Source organism: Pongo pygmaeus, chromosome 23, assembly GCF_028885625.2.
Source record: "Pongo pygmaeus isolate AG05252 chromosome 23, NHGRI_mPonPyg2-v2.0_pri, whole genome shotgun sequence".
NCBI lineage: Eukaryota > Metazoa > Chordata > Mammalia > Primates > Hominidae > Pongo > Pongo pygmaeus.
Genome location: NC_085931.1, coordinates 27554971 through 27577973, shown reverse-complemented (window position 1 = coordinate 27577973; position 23003 = coordinate 27554971). Strand labels below are relative to the sequence as shown.

Genomic DNA, 23003 nt, shown 5'->3' with positions numbered 1-23003 from the left:
TGGCCTCCCAAAGTGCTGGGATTACAGGCCATGAGCCACTGTGCCCGGCCTTTTTTTTCTTTCTTTTTTTTTTGAGATCGAGTCTTACTGTGTTGCCCAGGCTGGAGTACAGTGGCGCGATTTCGGCTCACTGCAACCTCCACCTCCCGGGTTCAAGCAATCCTCCTGCCTCAGCTTCCCAAGTAGCTGGGATTATAGGTGCATGACCAGCTAATTTTTGTATTTTTAGTAGAGACGGGTTTCGCCACGTTGGCCAGGCTGGTCTTGAACTCCTGATCTCAGATGATCTGCCTGCCTTGGCCTCCCAAAGTGCTGGGATTACAGGTGTGAGCCACCACGCCTGGCTATGCTTTTGAGGAGCCGATTGTCAAAAAAACTGTGGGCATATTTAAAAGCCATCATACCAAGAAATTTCTAATGACTAAATCAGTTTCTAGGTAGTTTAATAGAAGGAAGGGATTAGGAACATTGCAATCCTAGAGAGCTATGTCCCCTGGCAGGGTTTAAGTGTTGGGCTATTGCGAGTTTGACTGACTTGAGTTAGTCTTCCAAATTCTGATTAACTGTAGTTGAACTGAATTCAGAGCTTGCCCTTCAAAGCTGAGGACCAAAGGACACCGCTAACTTCTTCTTCTTTTTATTTTATTATTATTATTTTTATTTTTTCAAGACGGAGTCTCACTCCGTCACCCAGGCTGGAGTGCACTGGCGCACTCTCGGCTCACTGCAACTTCTGCTGCCCGGGTTCAAGCGATTCTCCTGCCTCAGCCTCCCGAATAGCTGGGATTTGAGGCGCCTGCCACCGCGCCTGGCTAATTTTTGTAGTTTTCAGCAGAGACAGGGTTTCACCATCTTGGCTAGGTGGTTTTGAACCCCTGACCTCGTGATCCACTTCGCCTTAGTCTCCCAAAGTTCTGGGATTACAGGGGTGAGCCACCGCACCCTGGCCTGCTAACGTGTGAGCTAGTGCAGTCTCTGTCCATATCCTCAACTCCCTCTCTGCTAGCCCTAAGTACACTGTAGGCTCCCGCGTTTTTAGCGTAGCTATACCTATGAATGGGCCAAAGAATCTGAGGGCATCCTACACATTTCAAACGGTGGGAATGGAGACTTCTCTTTCCTCCAGCAAAATCTCCCCTCATGACCGGGGGACTACCAGATCTAGCTCTGCTAAGGGCCTCCACGGACGGAGTTGGCTTCCTCTCCACTCTCAGTGACCGAAATCCATTCTTTGTTCATTCACCCTTGTGTCTACTCCGGGAGCCGCGCAGCGGACACAGTCGTGTTCCCTAAGCGTTTGCTGACTTAGTCATCTGGCCCTCTCTGGAGTAGTTATTTTGTACCTTGTACTACATTCCTGCCTCTACCTCTCCGCAGTGCGCGCGGGGGCGGACTCACGTGCGCAGTCTCCCTATGCGCTGGGAGGGCGTCAGCGGGTTTACAGAAACAATGAAAGACGTAACAATTGGCGCGCGACGAGCGTCCCTTGACTGACAGGGGCCCAGAGGACCGGAACATCACTAAGGGTCTGCCCCAGCGACCAGGCCCTTAAGTCAAGGTTGAGACCCCCGGCCCAGACAGTCAGCGAAGCTGAGGGAGGCCGGCCTGGGGCCTGCCGCGCAATGTTTCTGGGATCCGCAGGCGCGGGGCGACAGTGCAGGCGCCGCCGCCCAGGCCATGCCCACCGTGCGCCGCGGCCTGCTCACCGCGATCTCGGTCTAGGAGGCGGCGGGACCCCGCACTTCTTCCTTGCAACGGAGCCCCTTTGGCCTGCAGGTCGAGTTCCATAGGCGCCCGACCGGCTCCGCGCGCTTACAGGACTACAACTCCCGTGATGCCGCGCGCGCCGACCGCTGACTGGCTGTGCATCGGCGAGACTCGAGGGCGGGCCGCACGCTGTGCACGTGCGCACGGCGACGGCCGAATGGCTGCGTGGGGCTGTGTGGCTGCGCTCGGGGCGGCGCGCGGGCTTTGCTGGCGGTCGGCGCGCGCGGCTGCGGGGCTCCCCGGCCGCCCTTCTCGCAGGTGCTATGCTGTGGGCCCCGCTCAGGTGAGGACGTCCGGGTTCCGGCCGAGCCACTCGCCACTCAGGGCCGGAGGCGGGGCGGGAAGCCGCGGGGAAGGAGGGGCAGCCGGGCTGGCATCCCCGCCTCCTGGGAACTGCCTGGACCGTCGTCGCGCCTGAGTGCATCGCGTTCTTGCTGGAGGGCGGATGTGCCCTCCCTACCCCTGACTCGCCGGCGGCCTCGGAAACGCTACTCCCGCGGGAGAGCGCTCGTCGGGACGGCCTCAGCCAGGCTGCTCGTCAGCCCCTGCGCTTCCCGGCAGTTTCGTCGTCCCTGTTTTCCCTGCGCGTCTTCTAATTTCCACCATGAGGACGTTTGGGTCGTGATTTTCATCTGCATGTGGAGGAAACTGGGCCGCGCGCCGGGAGCCGCGCCTGCGGGTGCTCCGTCCCCAAGTGCGTGTGGGTTTGGTGCGGGCCTTGGGTTCAGTTCAGCTCGCGGTGACCTCGGCTGAGCGCTGGAGGCTCCGCGGGCGGGAGCAGGAGGGCTGGAGCCGGCCCCTGCTGTGTGCCCGGCGCGGTAGTGATGTGTGAGCTTCCCCGCAACTTCTGAGAAGGTGTGACCTTGTGTGGTGAGGAAGCCGAAGCTTGACGAGTTTTCAAGTACGTTTTCTCAGGTCCTGTAGCTGGGAGACGGCACAGGACACTAAACCAGGTTGGTCATATCCACGGCTCTCACGCTCCCTTGGGCCGTTTTGCCTTTTCTGGAAAAAGGAATCACTTTGTCTTCTAAACCCACAAGTAATATTTTACATTAACATACTGATTTCACAGTAATCCTTGCATTTTTTTTTTAGACGGTGTCTCTGTCACCAGGCTGGAGTGCAATGGCGCAATCTCTGCTCACTGCAACCTCCGCCTCCCGGGTTCAAGCGATTCTTCTGCCTCAGCCTCCCGAGTAGCTGGGATTACAGGCACCTGCCACCACATCCGGCTAATTTTTGTATTTTTCGTAGAGGCGGGGTTTCACCATGTTGGCCAGGCTGGTCTCGAACTTTTGACCTCAGATGATCCGCCCATCTTGGCCTCCCAGAGTGGTGAGATTACAGGCGTGAGCCAGTGTGCCCGGCCAAATTACTTGCATTAAAAAAACACATAGTGCTTACTTTGTGCCAGGCACTATTCTAAGTACTTCACAGTTATTCGTATAATCTTTATAACAACTCCGAGGAAAGTACTATTATTAGTCTTCCCGTTTTATAGATGGAGAAGAGGCACAGAGAGGTTAAGCAGCTTACCCAAGGGCACACAGCTGGTAAGTGGCAGAATCTGAAACTCAGGTAGTCTGGTGCCAGAGTCTAAGCTCTTAACAGTTGTATTATTTTTATGATTTTTACATATGGAGCAGCTAAGGTTCAAAGCAGCTGAGTGACTTGGCCAGTGTCACATAGCTAGAAGTGACCAAGGTGGAAGAATGAAATGAGAATGTGTTGATAAAAGGACTTACAGACTGTCAGGATATAAATATAAGGAAATATCGCCCTTATTTATAACTATTGTATTGGCTCTAGCATCTCTGCAGAGTCCTGAAATGTCTCTAAGTGACTCTTCTGGTAGAGTAGAAAAAGAAGAATGCAGGATGACGTAGAGTTTGAGCACGAGCTTTAGAATTGAATCCTGTGCAGTCTGTTAGCAGCTTCACTTATGGCAATTTACTTAGCTTTCCAAGCTCAGTTTCCCCATCTGTGTAATGAATCTATTACTTGTAATCCCAGCTACTGGGGAGGCTGAGGCAGGAGAATCCCTTGAACCTGGGAGGGAGGTTGCAGTGAGTGGAGATTGGGCCACTGCACTCCAGCCCGGGCAACAGAGCCAGACTCCATCAAAAAAAAAAAAAAAAAGAAAGAAAATTAACCTTAGTTTAATTTTTTTGCTTTACCAAGTTTTTAATTTTTAAAATTTTTTACTCTTTTGTAATAGCACTTAGTTTAAAACACAACACATTGTACAGCTGTACTAAATATCTTCATTTATATCATTGTTTTATAGCTTTTTAATTTTTTTGTGTGTGTGCGTGTGCGTGTGTGTGTGTGTGTGTGACGGTGTCTAGCTCTGTTGCCCGGGCTGGAGTGCAGTGGCGCCATCTCGGTCCACTGCAATCTCTGCCTCCCGAGTTCAAGTGATTCGCCTGCCTCAGCCTCCCAAGTAGATGGGATTACAGGCGCCTGCCACCACGCCCAGCTAATTTTTGTATTTTTAGTAGAGACGGGGTTTCACTGTGTTGGCCAGGCTGGTCTTGAACTCCTGACCTCATGATCCGCCTGCCTTGGTCTCCCAAAGTATTGGGATTACAAGCATGAGCCACCGTGTGCCCAGCCAGCTTTTTTTTTTTTTTTCTTGAGAAAAACCAAACTTTTATTAATCTTTGTTTTAAAACATAATCGGATGCACCTTGGTTGTTTACATTCTCTGGTTGCCATTCAGTCTCAAAGTAAACACCGGGAGCATAAGATAAATCGTAGTTTAAGGAAGCCATAGCACTTACAGAGTTCTCAAATGGTTACAACATAAAATCTGTCATAAAAATCAGTAAAAGATGCAAGGTAGAACACATTTTAACACTGGTACAATGACAGTAGCAGCTTTGCAAATGTTTATCTATATGATTTCCATAGGACTTTTTTTTTTTTTTGCCTGGCATCATTATGTAGCAAAGCATTTTTTCTTTTCTTTTTTTTTTTTTTTTTTTTTTTTTTTTTTTTTTGAGACGGAGTCTCGCTTGCTCTGTTGCCCAGGCTGGAGTGGAGTGGTGTGGTCTCGGCTCACTGCAAGCTCTGCCTCCCAGGTTGACACCATTCTCCTGCCTCAGCCTCCGGAGTAACTGGGAGTATAGGCGCCCGCCACCACGCCTGGCTAATTTTTTGGATTTTTAGTAGAGATGGGGTTTCACTGTGTTAGCCAGGATGGTCTCGATCTCCTAACCTTGTGATCCGCCCACCTCAGCCTTGCAATGTGCTGGGATTACAGGCAGCTTTTTTCTATTTAAAAAAGTTAACAGGTGTGCACCATCACGCCCGGTTAATTTTTTGTATCTTTGGTAGAGATGGGGTTTCACCATGTTGGCCAGACTGGTCTCGAACTCCTGACCTCATGATCCGCCCGCCTTGGCCTCCCAGAGTGCTGGGATTACAGGTGTGAGCCACCGTTCCCTACCTTAAAAAAATTTTTTTTAACTTTTATTAAAAATGAAGACACAAACACCTACTAGCCCAGGCCTACACAGGGTCAGGTCAGGTAACTGATATCACTGTCTTCCACCTTCACACCATGTCCCATTGGAAGGTCTTTAGGGGGCAGTCATATGCATGGAACTGTCATCTGTGATAACAGTGCCTTCTTCTGGATATCTTCTGAAGGACCTCTCTGAGGCTCTTGAGGTGTCACTCTTATCAGAAATATGTCCATTGTGGTTTGCTTGGTTTCTTTTTTTGTCATAGGTTTGCTTGTAAGCAGATAATGTACCATAAATATTCTTCTCCAGTAATGAAAACCTTTTGGTGTTGGAGTTCATGTTTCAGACTTTTTAAGGAACTTGAGGTCTGTAAAAGCTTCTGCTGAACCCTTCACTGTGAATTTTCTTGGATGTTCATTCTTCTTTTCTTTATGCAGCTACCTTTTCTCTTGCCTCTTCTTCAGCTATGAGTTCCTGTTCCATTATAATCTTAAGGGACCATTGTATATGCAGTGTGTCATTGACTGAAACATCGTTATGGTGCGTGACTGTATTACCATCTTGCATTAGTGTGGTACATTTATTATAATTGATGTACACCTACCTTCACTTTTTATGGTACTGGGTGGCTGGTTCTCTGTGTACATCCTGAAGGTTGGGGAGGGGTTGGAGTGATGGGTGAGGAAGCGTTATGGATATTGCTCAATTTTCCTGAAAACTTTGCTGTTCTAAGTAGCAGGGGCTATGGATTCTTATTTTTAAGAAAGCAGATCTTGGGCTGGGCACGGTGGGTCATGCCTGTAATCCCAGCACTTTGGGAGGCCGAGACGGGCGGATCACGAGGTCAGGAGTTTGAGACCAGCCTGGCCAATATGGTGAAACCCTGTCTCTACTAAAAATATAAAAAATAAGCCGGGTGTGTTGGCACGCATCTGTAGTCCCAGCTACTTGAGAGGCTGAGGCAGGAGAATCGCTTGAACCCAGGAGGCGGAGGTTGTAGTGAGTTGAGATTGCACCACTGCACTCCAGCCTGGGTGACAGTGAGACTCCGTCTCAAAAAAAACCAACCAAACAAACAAACAAAAAAAAAAGGAAAGCAAATCTTGTGACTATTTAGGCAATGACCATTAAAACTATGTATGGTAAATTTTGCAACCATTGTACAAATGAGCTGTTTTTTTTTTTTTTAAACTACGTAAGTTTTCAAATATTCAAAAATGGGGAATAATATGAACCCCTGTGCCCATCTCCCAGATTGAGCAATGATTAACATTTTTCCATACCTACTTTGCTTATCTCCCTCCTCCTTTTTTTGTGGCTCTAAGATTTTAAAGTAAATATCTGATTTCTTGTCATTTCAACCCTAAATTCTTCTGTGTGTACCTCTGAGAAAATAAGGACGTTCTGGCTGGGTGCCATGGCTCACACCTGTAATCTGAGCACTTTGGGAGTTGGAAGGATTACTTGAGCCCAGGAGCTCCAGACCAGCCCAGGCAACATAGGGAGACCCTGTCTCTACAAAAGAAAGAAAAAAAAAAATTAGCCAGGCATGTGGTGGCACATGCTTGTAGTCCCAGCTACTTGGGAAGCTGAAGCAAGAGGATCCTTTGAGCTCAGGAGGTTGAGGTTGCAGTGAGCTGAGATGACACTAGTGCACCCAGCCTTGGTGACAGAGTGCGACCCTGTCTTGTCTCAACCAAAAAAAAAAAAAAAGAAAATAAGGACATTCTCAACATAACCACAATGCCAATATCATACATTAGTAATTCCTTAATATCACTTAAAATCTAGGTCTTTTAAAATTTTTTTAATTTATTTTTTGTTTTTATTTATTTATTTTTTGAGATGGAGTTTCCCTCTTGTTGCCCAGGCTGGAGTGCAACGATGTGATCTTGGCTTACTGCAAACTCCATCTCCCGAGTTCAAGCAATTCTCCTGCCTCAGCCTTCCGAGTAGCTGGGATTACAGGCATGTGCCACCACGCCCAGCTAATTTTGTATTTTTAATAGAGACAGGGTTTCTCCGTGTTGGTCAGGCTAGTCTCGATCTCCCAACCTCAGGCGATCTGCCCACCTCGGCCTCCCAAAGTGCTGGGATTACAGGCGTGAGCTACCGTGCCCAGCCAAGGCTGTTTCTTTAAAAAAGTGTTGGCTGGGCGCAGTGGCTCATGCCTGTAATCCCAGCACTTTGGGAGGCCGAGGTGGGCAGATCACCTGAGGTTGGGAGTTCGAGACCAGCTTTGAAACAAGACCAACATGGCGAAACCGCGTCTCTGCCAAATACAAAAATTATGTGGGTGTGGTGGTGTGCACCTATAGTCCCAGCTACTTGGGAGGCTGAGGTGGGAGGATCGCTTGAGCCCAGGTGGCAGAAGTTGTGGCGAGCCAAGATCACGCCACAAAAAGGTGTTGGAATCACCCAGTCCTTACCTCCAGGGACTTACTTTCTAAGAGCCACTCTTTTCCTTCAGAAAGGGATAGGGTGGTCGGGAAGTGTCTTATTTCTCCCTAACCATTTATCCTTTGGGTCATTCAGCATGCAGTCAGCCTTTTGTCGATCACCTGTGAGTCTAAGCACTGTGCCAAGTATGGGGTAAAGGGCAAATCACATCCCCTCCTCCCTTTAAGCCCAGGTGGTGATTCTCCTTGAGAAGAATAAGAAAATGAAATCTGAAAAGTGCTATGGTTACTTTTCCCAGGAAAAATGCATATAGTGTTTAGAGGGGATTTATGGCCATCCTGAAATCTATCTGTGGGCCTAGGTTAGGACTCCCATTCTAGTGAGATTTCTTGGGGACTAGGGAGGGGCTCCAGGGATCTTTGAGGGTACATGAGTGTATTGAGAAGAGAGAAGAAATGGAACTCACAGCTGGGGGCTGGCAGGAGGTGGGGGAAGCAGTCTTGGGGTCCCCTGTTTTCTCTGAGGTGCTGCTGAGTTGCCAGCTGAATTTGAGGTTGAATCCTGAATCCAGCACTTGTGAACTGGGTGACCCTTGCTGAGTTCTCTCTGAGGTTGGTATCTTATTTGTCCAGTCAGGTAATTTAGTGCCTGTATATTGAACACCTTGTATAAACCAGGCACATCTTGCTAGGCAAGGCCATTTGGAGATGCTGACACTTCCCCAAAGGGCTGCCAAAAAGAATACATAAAAATGCCTTTGTTACATGTCTGGCTGAGTGCTTGGGACAGTGACAGGTCTGGGTGCAACAGCATAAGCCTGTGAAGCCAAGGGTTAGAGGCACCATTTGTCCAGGCATTTCCTGTGTGGCATGTGGGGCTTGGTCAGTTTTCTCTTGGCAGCTGTTTTTTGGTGTTCAGGTGTGATATCTTGTTGGCTCAAGTTGCTTCCTCCTGTTTTTCCAGGGTCCCTGCCCTCCTCCTGCTTGGCTCTGTAGCTGTCACTGTCCAAGCTTGGAGGGCTTGTGTACAAGCTAACATGGAGGAGGAGCTGGAAGATTGCCTCTCCGGGGGTCTTGCCTGTTTAGTGGAAAGAAGATGGGATCATTGCAGCTACTCCAGTCCCTATTTTACTGGACCCCAAGACATACCTCAGCTTCCTGGACCCCACACGCTCTTGGTTTTCCTCCTTGCACTGTCTTTTGCTGGCAGGTCTTGTGTGGTCCATTATTAAGTAGTATTGTTCTTCCTGGTTCTCTGAGAGGCGAGACCTTCCAAAATTTTCATCTCCGGGACCTGTCCAGTGCTGATGTCTCCACTTGCCTGTCTCCCAGGTCCAAAGTGGGACTTAACCTTGTATCCTCCAGTGACCTCTCACTGCCCGCTCCTACTGTGCCCTTTGGTTCAGTGACTCATACCCGCATCCATCCTCCCGGGTTCCCAGACCAAAGTAAAAAAGCATGGGAGTCCGTGTGGCTCCCTCTTCCCTCTACCCCTGTATCTGGATGGTTACCAAGTCATGACTGTTCTGTCTCTGATAATGCCGCCTGATCTCCATTCTTATCACCACTCTCCCAGGTAAAACCTCCATCTTCTCTGTCTTGGGTTGCGTTTGGTCCCACCTGGTCTTTAGTTAACTCCCTTCAGTCCACCCAATGCAGTCTTTTCTCTGCAGCCAAATTTTTTTCTATAGTTCAGGTCTGATGATACCACTTTCCGTTTTCAAACTCCTTAAATTGGCCTAGGAGACCTGTGATGGCCAATCTTCCCCACCCCTGTGGGTCAGGTTCCCCTGGTGTGGGCCCATCTCTTAGTGCAAGGCTCCCTGTAGACTGTCCTGGGGCTGCTTGTCTAATTGTCTTCTCATTGAACCATGTAGGCAGGCAGGAACCACTCATCTAGTCTGGGGGTGACTGGGGAGTGCAAAGAGTTTTGTTACAGGGTGTATTTAAGACTTTCATTGTCTGGCTCAAAATTCTCTTTGAAGAAACTGCCTTTGTTTAATTCTGTTTATTTATTTAGAACTTACCTAGAATTGATTTGCACTTGCAAAAATGCTGCTGTTTTAGAGTTTGCTTTCTAGGCTGGTTGTTTGCTCTGTCACCCTAGCTAAAAAACTAGGGACTGGAGCGCCATTTCTTTTTTTTTCTTTCTTTCTTTCTTTCTTTCTTTTTTTTTTTTTAATGGAGTCTAGCTTTGTCGGCCAGGCTTAAGTGCAGTGGCATGATCCCGGCTCACTGCAACCTCCGCCTCCCAGGTTCAAGTGATTCTCCTGCCTCAGCCTCCCGAGTAGCTGTGCTGACAGCTGCCCACCACCACGCCCAGCTAATTTTTGTAATTTTAGTAGAGGCGGGGTTTCACCATGTTGGCCAGGCTGGTCTTGAACTCCTGACCTCAAGTGATCCACCCTCTTGAGCCTCCCAAAGTGCTGGGATTACAGGCGTGAGCCACCACACCCGGCCTGTAGCGCCATTTCTGTTTCTGGTTGCTCTTTATAAAGGGAGCTCTGCGTAGAGTAGGTGTGTCAGTAAGAATGACTTGACCTAGTTGGCACCAACAAAAGAAAAATAGCAAACAAGTTAGGTTAGATTTTTTTGACGATTGAAGAACATCTTGTATGTTAACAGGCAGTTTATAAAACGAGAAATGGAATGATTTTTAAAAACAGCATTCAACTTTATAAATCCAGGAAATGCAGATAGAAAAGAGATAATTTTTTTACCTTTAAATTATCAAAAAGTTTGATAATTAATAGTTGTAAAAATCAATATTGTAAGGGTAAAGTACGTTGCCAGTGGACATGTTTTTGAACAGCAGTTTGTCAGTAGGTGTTTACGTAATTACATTTGCTCTCTGATTTATTACTCCTATTTTTAAGAATCTAGCTCAAGGAAATACCCGTAATATGGGAAAAAAATCAGTATTCCTGAAGAGGTTCCTTGTAGCATTATTTTTCATAGCAAAATTGTGGAAAAACCTAACTGTCCAAAATATAGAGAACAATATTAGTGAATTATTCACTCAGAATAGTATATAGCCAGAAATGATATTTAGGAAATAGAGCTGTGCATAGTTAATATGGAATGATAGGGGAGGGTGCAGTGGCTCAAGCCTGTAATCCCAACACTTTGAGAGGTCAAGGTGGGTGGATCACCTAAGGTCAGGAGTTCGAGACCAGCCCGGTCAACATGGCATAACCTTGTCTCCACTAAAAACACAAATATTAGGTGGGCATGGTGGGGCGCACCTGTAATCCCAGCTATTTGGGAGAGTGAGGCAGAAGAATCACTTGAACGTGGGAGGCAGAGGTTGCGATGAACTGAGATCACGCTGCTGCACTCCAGCCTCGGCGACAGAGCAAGACTCTCTCTCAAAAAAAAAAAAAAAAAAAAAAAAGACAGCCAAGAGATACCAACTAAAAAAGTAAGATGGAAAACAAAGTCAACATGATTCTATGTGTGTGTTAAGATTAGAAAGGTGTGTATACTAGAGATTTATAAAAGCCTTCTGGAAATTATGCAAGACAGGAATAGGACTAAGTAAGTTGGAGACAAGAAACTTTTGAAACATGTTTATATTGTCTGTAGTGATTGAGGTTATTTTGTTTTTAACTTTTTGCTATAATAAAATCTTAAAAGATGGTTATAAAGACTTGTTATCCGTAAAAATATTTATGATATGTCAAGCAAAAAAGAACGAGATGATGTAAAATAGCATATAGTACATTTGTAGCTACAAGACAAATATGAGAATAGAGAAAAAAGGGAAACTATTAATTGGTTGTTTTAAAGTGTTGGGATTAGGCTGGACTCGGTGGCTCACGCCTAATAATCCTAGCACTTTGGGAAGCTGAGGCGGGAGGATCCCTTGAGCCCAGTGGGTCAAGGCTGCAGTGAGCCGTGATTATGCCACTGTACTCCAGTCTGGGCAATGGGAAGACTCTGTCTGTAAAAACAAATGATTAAAAATAAGTGTTGGGATTATATTTTCTTTGGATTTCTCTGTTTTCTATTTAAAGATTGCCCTATCAGAATCCCGTCTTCATTTTTTTGTTCTTTCTGACATAGGTTTTCAAGGGACATGAGTGATCCGAGGATGGTGTTGAGCCTGTCTTTGTAAGGGTTGTTTCTTTGTTACTCACGTACTGGTAATTGTCTTACCATCTCTGCAGAGCCCACCCACCTTTGGGTTCCTGTTGGACATCGATGGAGTGCTTGTGCGGGGCCACAGAGTGATCCCTGCTGCTCTGGAAGCCTTCCGAAGGCTGGTGAACTCCCAGGGGCAGCTGCGGGTGCCCGTGGTTTTTGTTACAAATGCTGGGAACATCTTACAACACAGCAAAGCTCAGGAGCTGTCAGCTCTGCTGGGGTGCGAGGTGAGAAGGCAGCCAGAGGCATGGAAGCCCAAGGACCTGGTTCCTAATGGACCCCCTGCCCCAGCTCCAAGTCCCTTTCCCCTGGGTTGGGATATGGAATCACCTGGTCCTAGGTCATGGCCACAGCTGAACACAGAAATCCTGCCTGTGTATTTGGCAGTTGTAGATTATGTCCTTGTATCTGTTTCTTTTCTTCTGGGCATTGGGGGTGTGAGTCCCTGGAAAAGCAAAGGTCACACACATGTCTGGAACTCTGCATAGCAGGAATAGCAGGTGTGGCTCTGGAGTCACACCTTGGCTTTCCTGGGTATGATGTGTACACCTGAAGGAGTGCTGTCCTCTTCAGCCACCTGCGGCCCTGCACCATATCCCAACTTTGATGCATTCTTGTTTGTTGAGGGTGAATTCAGCTTTTGGAAAGAGTCCTTTGGAACCAGGAGAGTAAATAAAATACTGATTGATTAGATGATGCTGCTCAAAGTTGCATGTAAAATGTGACGATTAGATGCTGCTGCTCAAAGCTGCATGTAAAATGTGACGGAATAAAATTGGTTCCTTACTGTGATTTCCAGAGAGGATTCTAAAAACCTTCCAAGTAAAGGCTGCATTGTTAGGGTTAGTATAAATGTTAAGCAGCTAAGTCTTAGCAGAAATGAAAATAGAAAGTAAAAGACCAGTTTCTGCGACAGTGACAGGGAGCACACATGAACCCTGTGGCTTCCAAGTAGGGGCTTGGGAAATCCAAACTGAACCTGACGGGGTGGCCATGGCAAGTGGTCAGAACCCACATCTGTGGTCTTTTGTGTGGCAAGAACCAAATGAGACAGGTTCTTCTCAGATCTGTTTGGGTGCCTTTTAGAAGTGCTGCTGGGTGCTAGAAAGGGCTTTGCTCCCCTTTCTTTTTCTGAGCAGGTTTTTCCCTTCCCTAGGCTAAAGGACCTGCCATCTGTCTCATTATTTCCCTCAACAGTTCTGTCTTCCTCTGCCCTCGCCTGTCTTGGCTGTCCCTACAGGTGGATGCAGACCAAGTTATCCTCTCTCACAGCCCCATGAAACTCTTCTCAGAGTACCATGAGAAGCGGATGCTGGTGTCTGGGCAGGGGCCCGTGGTGGAAAATGCCCAGGGGTATCCTTTTGGTCTTAACTCTGGCTGAAGGGAAGGGGCAGGGCTGGGGCGTTTCCTCCCTTAGCTGAGTGGGGACTGTAGTGAGGAGTGCTGGGTGCTAGGGTATGCAGGTGATGTTGTGGGCTCAGGGAAGGGAGGACAGCTCCCGATTGTGGTCAGTCCTCATGTCTGGTGGTTTCCAAAAGCCAGGCCTCATACCCCTGCATCAGAATCCTCTGGGGAGCTTAAAATACAGATTCCAGGGTATCTGTGCTGGAGCCCTAATTCACTAGGTCTAGGGTAAAACTCAGGAATCTGTATTTTTTAAAAAACAAAACACCTTTCTTAGTGGTTCTGTAGCTAGGTTTGGGAACCCCTGCTCTAGCCTCTTCCTTGGGGTGCCCAGTCAGTTTATTAGCCAGTGGTAGTGAAGCAGCTACCGGGAGCCTGTCTCTGGGAGCCTGCGGAATAATACCTGGCCCGTTTCAAGCAACTGAGTTGTGCTGAGCACGTCCTGTGTCCCAGCGGTCTGCCGCACACTCTGAATGGGATGAGGACCAGGATGAGGGCGTAGGGCTTACGAATACATCAAGGGCTTGTGCTTGAGGAGGCAAGAATAACACCATGAGCAATAAAGGAGCGTTGGCGATGGCGTATGATTGAAGGCCTATAAGCTCATAGGAGCTGTGCCACAGGTGTTAAGGGGAGGAGTTGGAGCATCCCTGGGGCAGGAGTTGCCTGTGGCTTCTTGGAGGGGTACAGCGGAGCCCCAGGAGATGGCTAAGCTTTCCTAGGCAGGGGAACTAGGAGGTTGGGAATGGGATGGGGAGAGGAATGAAAGAACAGGAAGGGTGGTGCCAGGGTGTCGGGAACCTTGGAAGTAAACTTGAGGAGTCTGACCGACTTCTCAGGGCAGTGGAAGGCAGGGCAGGCTTTGTTGCTGATGGGGCAATCTGACAGAATCAGGATTTTGGGGAAATTCATTTTGAGAGTAATCCGAAACCATGTCCAGTTAAGATGGCAAGTTGGAATTGAGGACAGGAAAATGGAGGCAGATCTTAGAGGAGATAGGCTGAAGCTGGCTTGCCCCTCCCCAAGGCCTCCTCTTCCTTGCTGATTTGGGTTCATCCTTTAGGATTTTAGCTCCAGCCCTACTTCTCCATGACTCCTCTGGACTCCCCAGCCCACTGAGGAGTCTCTTCTGAACTCAGCACTGACTGGCAGCACTGTTCTCAGAACACTGGTTTTGATGGGCTCTGAATGTGCTAGGCTCCTTGGGGACAGAGTTTTTTTTTTTTTTTTTTTTTTTTTGAGACAGGGTCACACTCTGTTGCCCAAGTTGGTGTGCAGTGGTGCAATCATAGCTCACTGTAGCCTTGACCTCCTGGGCTCAAGTGATCCTCCTGCCCCAGCCTCCTGAGTAGCCTCCTGAGTAGACTATAGGTGTGCACCACCATGCCTAGCTGACTTTATTTGTAGAGACAAGGTCTCACTATGTTGCCCGGGCTGACCTGGAACTCCTGGGCTCAAGCCATCCTCCTGCCTCAGCCTCCCAAAGTGCTGGGATTTCAGGCATGAGCCACTGCACCCGGCTGGGGACAGAGATTCTTATGTGCCTTTGCCCCCTAGGCTGTGCCCAGCATAGGACCTGGTAGCTGGCATGTGCCTGGTGACTGCTGGTGGGTTACCGAGGAGCTGCCCTCCCTACTCTGCCTGTGCAGTTACAGCCTGCCTGCCAGCACCTGCAGGATTTATGCCATCCTTGCTGGGCTCTGCTTGGTGCCCTCCTGCCTGGCTTGATCAGGAGTGGGTTGTGTTCCCTTCACTTGTGATTTGATGCATTCAGAAAGGCATCTTCCCCAAGAACTGTCCAGCATTACTTCCTGAGCTTGCTCCAGACTGGGCTTCCGAAATGTCGTTACCATGGATGAGCTGCGGATGGCCTTCCCTCTGCTAGACATGGTGGACCTGGAGCGGCGGCTAAAGACCACGGTAATAAGGAGCACGGGTTGGGCTGTGTCATCCTTCACTCCTCCAGTGCCCTGCATTGGCTGTGTCGCTGACCTTGCAAGCCCTCCTGCAGAGCTGTGATTTGTCCATGCCTCTTTGGAGGCACATCTGGCTAAGGGTTTTGTTCCCAGGATTTATGAGAATGGCCCAGAGGCTGGCTGCGGTGGCTTACACCTGTAATCCCAACGCTTTGGGAGGCTGAAACAGGAGGACTGTTTGAGCCCAGGAGTTCAAGACCAGCCTGGGCAACATAGTGAGACCCCGTCTCTACAAAAAAATAAAAGAAATTGGCCAGGCATGGTGGGTCACGCCTGTAATTCCAGCACTTTGGGAGGCCAAGGCTGGTAGATCGCCTGAGGTTGGGAGTTCCAGACCAGCCTGGCCAACATGGTGAAACCCTGTCTCTACTAAAAATACAAAAATTAGCCGAGCACAGTGATGGATGCCTATAATCCCAGCTACTTGGGAGGCAGAGGCAGGAGAATCGCTTGAACTTGGGAGGCAGAGGTTGCAGTGAGCTGAGATCACGCCATTGCACTCCAGCCTGGGCAACAGAGTGACACTCCGTCTCAAAAAAAAAAAAAAAAAAAACCGTATATGGTGGCTCATGCCTATAGTCCCAGCTACTCAGGAGGCTGAGGGAGGAGGGTTGCTTAAGCCCAGGCATTGGAGGCTGCAGTGAGCTGTGATCACTGCACTCCAGTCTTGGCGGCTGAGTGAGACCCTGTCTCAAAAAAAAAAAAGGAAAAAGCCCAGAGAAGCAAACGGCTTTACGCCCTGTCCTCTCTGTATTGCTTGTAATTAGCTGGGAACCTGTTTCAGAGTCGCAGCATCCCGTCCAACAAGGAGTTCCAGACTTACTGGCTGGCCTTCCCAGTGCTGCCCAGAAGAGCTGACCATTGTAAAGTTAGCGATCCTGAGGCCTGGCACTGAGCTGCCCTCGGGAGAGGCAGCTTGCTTGCAGAGGAAGCATTGGTCAATCTGCACATATGCCCAGGTGCCCTGTGCGCTGGGCTCATTTTTGAGCAATGACTTTGTTCCCTGTCTCATCTGATCCCTTGGTGATCCTCTGCAGCATGACTGCCATCTCTTGAGGTGCCCATTGGCTCACTTTCTCCTCATCGCACCGTCTGCGTATCACATAGCCCAGGTCTTGAGTCAGACCATTCTCACAGTTTGACGACATGCAGTTATAAACAGATAACTTACTTTTTATTTGCTGATGTAGCTTAAGTCCTTCCTCCTCCAGAGCTTTCTGATGGAACAGAGCACTTCCTCCCCTGTGAGGGCTTTCTCCCTGACCTGTGCAAGTTCTGTGGAGAACCAGAATGTCAGAGTTGGAACAGATCTCGGAATAGCTCAGAGACAGCCCCACACAGGGGAGTGACCTGTCCCGGGTCACATAGTTGGTTAGTGGCAGAGCCAAGACTACCATGGCCTGGGGATGGAATGGACCCTCGAGGCTGATCGAGTGAAGCTGCCTGCTCAAGAACCGACATGAGGAGAAATGGCCCATCAGGCGTGATGCCGCCTTCGTCCCCACGGGCTCACCTTAGCTGCCTGATTTTAGACTCTTGCTTGGCTGTATCTTGTGTCCTCTCCCACCAGAGAAAGACAGCTGACCACCCTTCCTCCCGGTGACTTCACCCGTGGTGTCCTGCCTGTTCTGTGGCCCCCCTGGCCATTGTCTTTTCGCCTTTCTCGCATCCTTCTCAGTCCTCTCCAGCTTCTCCTTGGCTTGGGCTTGACTACGGGTGTGGAGTCTGTGGAGTGTGTCTCCCCTGCCCTCCCAGCACCCTGGAGGTGGGGGTGTGGTTCTCCAGGAGTGGAAGGCGACTTGTGTTGATAGCCTCTCCTTTGTCTCTCTGCAGCCCCTCCTGAGGAATGACTTCCCCCGCATTGAAGGTAAGAGAGGTCTTCTTTGATGAGTTGTGAGGTCTTTTCTCCCTCTCCTCTCTGGCCCTCAGGCTGTCTCAGTGTGACTGCCTGCAGCCTGGTTCAGCAGCAAGGGGGCCTTGGAGTCAGGACACACGGGCTCTGGTCTGGATCTGCCACTCACCACCTCTGAGACTTGTTAGTCTTTCCTTCCCCGTGCCACTCACTATTCCAGGAAAACCGTAAGCTTAGAGAATCTTAGCGGTGGAAAGGCACCTAGAGGTGATGTAGTCTAGTGTTTCTCAACTTTTAAACCCAGTTCTCCCCTTTTTATAGCAAGAACATTGGAATATCCCCTTTATTATCCTGAAGTGAGATTCATAGGTAATATAACTTCCATACACACATATTAAAAATTACTTCAGTGCAAAGCCCTAACTGTAATAGGGGGATATAAAAGGAAACATTTTTAGTAAGAAGATAATGTATTTCAGTATGTAGTAATTATCCAAGAAGTAAAATGGTTGCACTAAACAGAATCACCATGAATGTTAACAGCTACAAATGCAGGCTGATGTGTGTTTATAGGTGTGACAGGTGTGTTTTATTGGTGACTCAGAAATTAGGGGCAGCATTGCCACTGGTCAAGTAATTTTCCAAAATAGGGAACAATTCTTGGTAGAGTTTTGAAAAGGCAAAGTACAGTCTTCTCTCGACTTACACAATAGTTGTATTTTTGGAAAAATCTGGTTGTATTTTTGGAAAAATTGATGTTTATTGAAGCTGTACAAAAATACTTTGTGATTGTATGTAAAATAGAATTGTTCAAGTAATTCTGAAAAGGTTGTTCACCTATGTGGATATCAGGATATCAGGTGGGACATTCGAATGTTGTTAGGACATGGGAAAGTTTTTTCTTTTTCTTCTTCTTGTTTTGTAGAGGCGGGCTTTCACTATGTTGCCCAGGCTGGTCTCAAACTCCTGGGCTCAAGCAATCCTACCACTTTGGCCTCCCAAAGTGCTGGAATTACAGACACAAGCCACCGCACGCAGCCATGGGATGGTTTTTTTAAAAATTAATTTTAGTGTGGGATAGTTTTTGATTGCACAGGATTGTCCTGAGTATGTAGCATCCCTGGCCCCTTCCCACAACCTTCACTTGCTAGGTTTTAGTCACTGTGACAACTAAAATTGCCTCTGATTTGTAAAGCACCTCATCTGGGGCAGTGCTGCCCCATTGAGAATCACTGGTCTGGTGCAGTTCACCGGCCCTGTACCTTAGTGTCAGCAGTGTCGTTTGCCTAGTGCTTACTGTGTGTCTAGTCCTGGGCTGTTTACTGATGATATAGCTCATTTTTCTCCTCACAACAGCATTGTAAGTAGTGTTGCTGTTATGTAGTTGCAGTTGAGGAAGCTGAGGCTTAGGGAAGAGAAGTTACTCGGCCACAGTCATACAGGAGAATCGGTGGAGTCCAGGTTGGGGTTCAAATCTCTATCACTCCACACCCCCTGTCCTGGCTGTTAGGTTCTGCTGGTCCCTGGGGCTCAGAGAGAAGTGACTGAGGGAACAGGAGCCCTTGCTAAGTCATGTGAGGGAGAGTGTGGTGGCAGAGTCCCAGCCAGCAAGGAAAAGTAGTCCTGAGACATGCTGCTTTTGTTTTGTAACCTCTTCTGTGAAGCACCAGTGGACTGAAGTCAGAATGGGAGCCCTCAGGAATCTCCTTCCTGGGCCCTGGGCCTTGTGCACCCAGGGTGAATGCGTAAGGGGCTCTACTAGGCTTGTTGGGGAGCTGTGCCCCTGCCCAGCTGGGTGTACCATGGGTGGAGGGCTTGTGGGTGGGTAGCCCTAGCTGGCATCCTGAGGGCCTTCCACCTGCCATCTGCCCTGCAGCCCTCACCTGCGCCTCTGTTCTTTAAAGGGGTGCTCCTCCTAGGGGAGCCAGTCCGCTGGGAGACCAGCCTGCAGCTGATCATGGATGTCCTCCTCAGCAATGGGAGCCCTGGGGCTGGCCTGGCGACACCCCCCTACCCCCACCTCCCTGTCCTAGCCAGCAACATGGATCTCCTGTGGATGGCTGAAGCCAAGATGCCCAGGTGAGGACACACAGCTCCCAGCCTTGGCCTGGTGGTCCACTCCTGGCTGCTACCTGGGCAGTCCTGCAGGCAATTCCCACCCGTCCTGACACCCGGGGTGCTGGGACCTTACTTAGGTAGGCCCTGTTGTTGCTGCAGTAACCTGGCCTTTGGAAGGGTTTTCAAGGACCACTCCACCACATATTAGTTACTAAACCTAAACTACAGATTATGGAGTCTGAGGATGTATTGAGAGGATGTTTCACACGTGACCCCTGCCCCCTATAATCTTAACAGAACATGCTCTTCGTGTCTGGTGGATCCCAAACCATGGGCACTTTCGTACTGTATCTGTGCACATTATTCACCTGCTCTTCCTTCCTTGGCTCCACCCTGTAGCACTGGTTCTTTCACTTTCTGGTTTCCTTTTACCCTTAAGACATAGAGCAGGAGGAAGCAAGGATTTGTCTTTTTGTTTTTGCGGGGACAGTGTCTCACTCTCATCCAGGCTGGAGTGCAGTGGTGCAGTCATAGCTCACTGCAGCCTTGAACTCCTGGCCTCAAGTGATTCCCCCTGCCTCAGCCTCCAAAAGTGCAGGGATTACAAGCGTGCACCATCATTCCGGCCAAGGATTGTTCTGATAGTCATATAGACCAGAGAACTGAGATCCAGCAGATAAGTGGCTTTCTCAGGGGCATGCAGGTGCCTACACTCCCTGCTCAGCTGTGTTGGTATCATCTGTCCTGTCTTATTCTGGGGCTAGCACAGATAGAGGCAGCTCTTTTTTGGCCCTCAAGGTGCTTGCTTGAAGGCCAGCTGACAGCTGCTGTGTACTGTTCGGTTGCTGTTATCTGCATGGCCAGTCTCTTGAGTCTCAGCCTGCTGTTGACCCCCAGTCAACAGTGCTCGTCAGCAGAGGGTGGGCATGGCCCAGTACTGCCTCAGGGCCCGTCTCAGTAGTCCCAGAGAGACGGGGTATGGTATGCTCTTGTCACTTTTAAAGTGTATGTCTGTGGCTGGAGGCTTGGCATTGTCTCTGAAGTATTATTCCTAGAGGCGGGTATGCTGACACTAGATCAGTGGGCTTGGTTGGTTATGTCTCTGTGAACTGAAAAGCAAGGGGCAGCTTTCAATTTAAAAACCAGATTTTAGATGAACTTTTCTAATTACAAATAGAATTCTTTACATAAATGACACTGAAAAATGTGGTGGCTCATGCTTGTAATCCCAACACTTCGGGAGGCCGAGGTGGGTGGATCACTTGAGGTCAGTTCAAGATCAGCCTGGCCAACATGGCAAAACCCCGTCTCTACTAAAAATATAAAAATTAGCCGGGCATGGTGGCGGGTGCCTGTAATCCCAGCTACTCGGAGGCTGAGGCAGGAGAATCGCTTGAACCCGGGAGGTGGAGGTTGCGGTGAGCCGAGATTGTGCCCAGGCGCCAGCCATCATATCAGCATTCCAGGTGTAAAGAAGGAGTTGGGGAGGGCAGAGCGGGCAGAGAAGAATACTCTGTCCCCAGTTTGTTTGTTTGTTTGTTGTTTTTTTTTTTAGACGGAGTCTCGCTCTTTTGCCCAGGCTGGAATGCAGTGGCGCAATCTTGGCCCACTGCAACCTCCGCCTCCCGAGTTCAAGTGATTCTCCTGCCTCAGCCCCCCAAGTAGCTGGGACTACAGGCATGTGCCACCACACCCAGCTAATTTTTGCATTTTTAGTAGAGACGGGGTTTCACCATGTTGGCCAGACTGGTCTTGAACTCCTGACCTCAGGTGATCCACCTGCCTTGGCCTCCCAAAGTGCTGAGATTACAGGCGTGAGCCACTGCGCCTGGCCCCCTGTCACCAATTTTAAGGATGCTTATTGAAAGTTTAGCCCAGCATTTCTGCTTTCCTTGACTGTAGCTTAGTCACATGGCCACGCCTCGCTGGAAGGGGGAGGCAAGGGAAGGTCTTTTTCACACCTAGTGGCAATATGGTCAGCTGAAAATGGACACCAGCAAAGAAGGGGAGAAGCGCAACCGTAGTCTGCCTCAGCTCTACAGCAGGGTTTAAGCTCTGGACTCAGACTGAGTTGTAATCCTAGCTCTGCCCTCTTGAACAAGTTACTTAATCTTGCTGTGCCTTGGTTTCCTCGTTTTACAAATAGTGTCATCTCATAAGAGTTTTTCTGAGAGGGAAATGTGAAATGCTGCCTCCAGTGCCTGCACAGCGTCTGCTACATGTCAGCTCTTACCCTGGGGAAAAGGCTGGTCTGTGTGTTTGCTGCTTAGACAATGGCAGTCCTGTTCTCTAGAAGAACCTGGAGATCAGGAAGACTGAACTGCTGCGTGCTCGTTTCTGTCAGGTTTGGACATGGCACCTTTCTGCTGTGCCTGGAAGCCATTTACCAGAAAGTGACAGGCAAGGAGCTGAGATACGAGGGCCTGATGGGCAAACCCAGCATCCTCACTTACCAGTATGCCGAGGACCTGATCAGGCGACAGGCGGAGAGGCGGGGCTGGGCCGCCCCCATCCGGAAGCTCTATGCTGTGGGGTAGGCTCTGCTCCCCCTCCTTCTTCCCTTTTATGACATCCCCTTCCCTCCCTCCCTCTCTGCTCTCACCCCCGTTTCCCTATATCTAATTCACTCTTCTGCCCCGAAACTCTTCTCTGCTCCCTTTGCTTTGCAACATTGATTTAGGGTTTTCTCCTTTTTCCTTTTCTGGTGTGGCTGCCCCTGCCAGTGATAACCCTATGTCTGACGTATATGGCGCCAACCTGTTCCACCAGTACCTGCAGAAGGCAACGCATGATGGGGCGCCAGAACTGGGGGCCGGGGGCCCACGGCAGCAACAGCCCTCAGCAAGCCAGAGCTGCATCTCCATCCTGGTGTGCACAGGCGTCTACAATCCCAGGAACCCACAGTCCACGGAGCCTGTCCTTGGAGGAGGGGAGCCTCCATTCCACGGGCACCGAGACTTATGCTTCAGTCCAGGGCTCATGGAGGCCTCCCACGTGGTGAATGACGTGAATGAGGCTGTGCAGCTGGTCTTCCGCAAGGAGGGCTGGGCTTTGGAGTGAGGGCAGTGCGGTGGAGGTGAGGGGGTGAGCCTGGACCTGTGGGCGAGTCCCATCAGCTGGGCTCTGGCCTGATCACTGGGCTCAGGTCAGGGCTTGATTCCCTTGCCACCCTTCTTGCTGCCCCATGAGTGTGGCATTACTGGTCACTTGGAAGAAGACAGTGGCTCTTCTTCCCTGCTGGGTAGCATTTTGTATGGAACGGTCGGAATTTTCTGGGCCCAGTTCCCATGTGCCTTTCCTGGCAGTCTAACCTCAGGCCATTCTCTTCCCCCGTGTGCCTCAGTGTCCTTCTCACTTCAGTAGGGACTTCTGAAATGGGGGAGGCAGTGTAGAATACTGTGGACGTCTGTGCAGAGCCTTTGCTGGCACTGAAGGCATGCAGCCTGTCGGCAGAGTGTCTAACACCAGATGCTACTTTTTACTGTATTGTAGTTTATTGCCCGGAGATGTGGGGCTTATTTTTTTTAATAAAATAATCATCATAAATATTCATGATGCTGTCTCTTGTGAAGCTCTGTCTGGAATGCACTAAAAGTCCTGTGGGGAAAGGAGAAGGAGTGAGTGGTGTGGGCGGCCCAGGGGCTGGGAGATGGGTGGCATTTCAGCTCCGCGAGGTGCCCACATCTCCTTTCCTACCTCCCGCCCCCAAGTCCACACCCATTCTGGGCTGTGAAGCCTGAGGCTGTCTAGGAATGAGTTATGCCTGGCTTTGGCATATACTTAGCAACTTCCCTGGTGTGGAAAAGAAGAGGGATCTTGTTACTGGTTTGTTCTGAAGGAAGCAGCTCTTCCTGCAGTGATTCTAGAAAACATGCTACTTCTTGCATCCCTTCCTCTAGGAGTAACCAACTTCATTTCTTCATTTGTCTGT

The 23003-nt window shown here is 49.3% G+C and overlaps 1 protein-coding gene across 3 annotated transcripts; it reads left to right on the top strand.

Moving 5' to 3' along the window:
* Window positions 1–433: 433 nt before the first annotated feature.
* Window positions 434–22622, top strand: HDHD5 (haloacid dehalogenase like hydrolase domain containing 5). 3 transcript variants are annotated; one of them, XM_054470059.2, is made up of 8 exons: window positions 434–2050; window positions 11806–12009; window positions 13023–13135; window positions 15013–15106; window positions 16996–17029; window positions 18919–19093; window positions 21417–21605; window positions 21796–22622. In XM_054470059.2, exons 1-8 carry the CDS (start codon window positions 1835–1837, stop codon window positions 22130–22132), a joined length of 1362 nt encoding a protein of 453 aa, XP_054326034.1. In that variant the 5' UTR covers window positions 434–1834; the 3' UTR covers window positions 22133–22622. The 3 variants fall into 3 exon arrangements, with proteins under 3 accessions (XP_054326034.1, XP_063519200.1, XP_054326035.1); XM_063663130.1 differs by having other exon boundaries at window positions 12939–13135; XM_054470060.2 differs by lacking the exons at window positions 13023–13135; window positions 15013–15106.
* The last annotated feature ends 381 nt before the right edge of the window (window positions 22623–23003 follow it).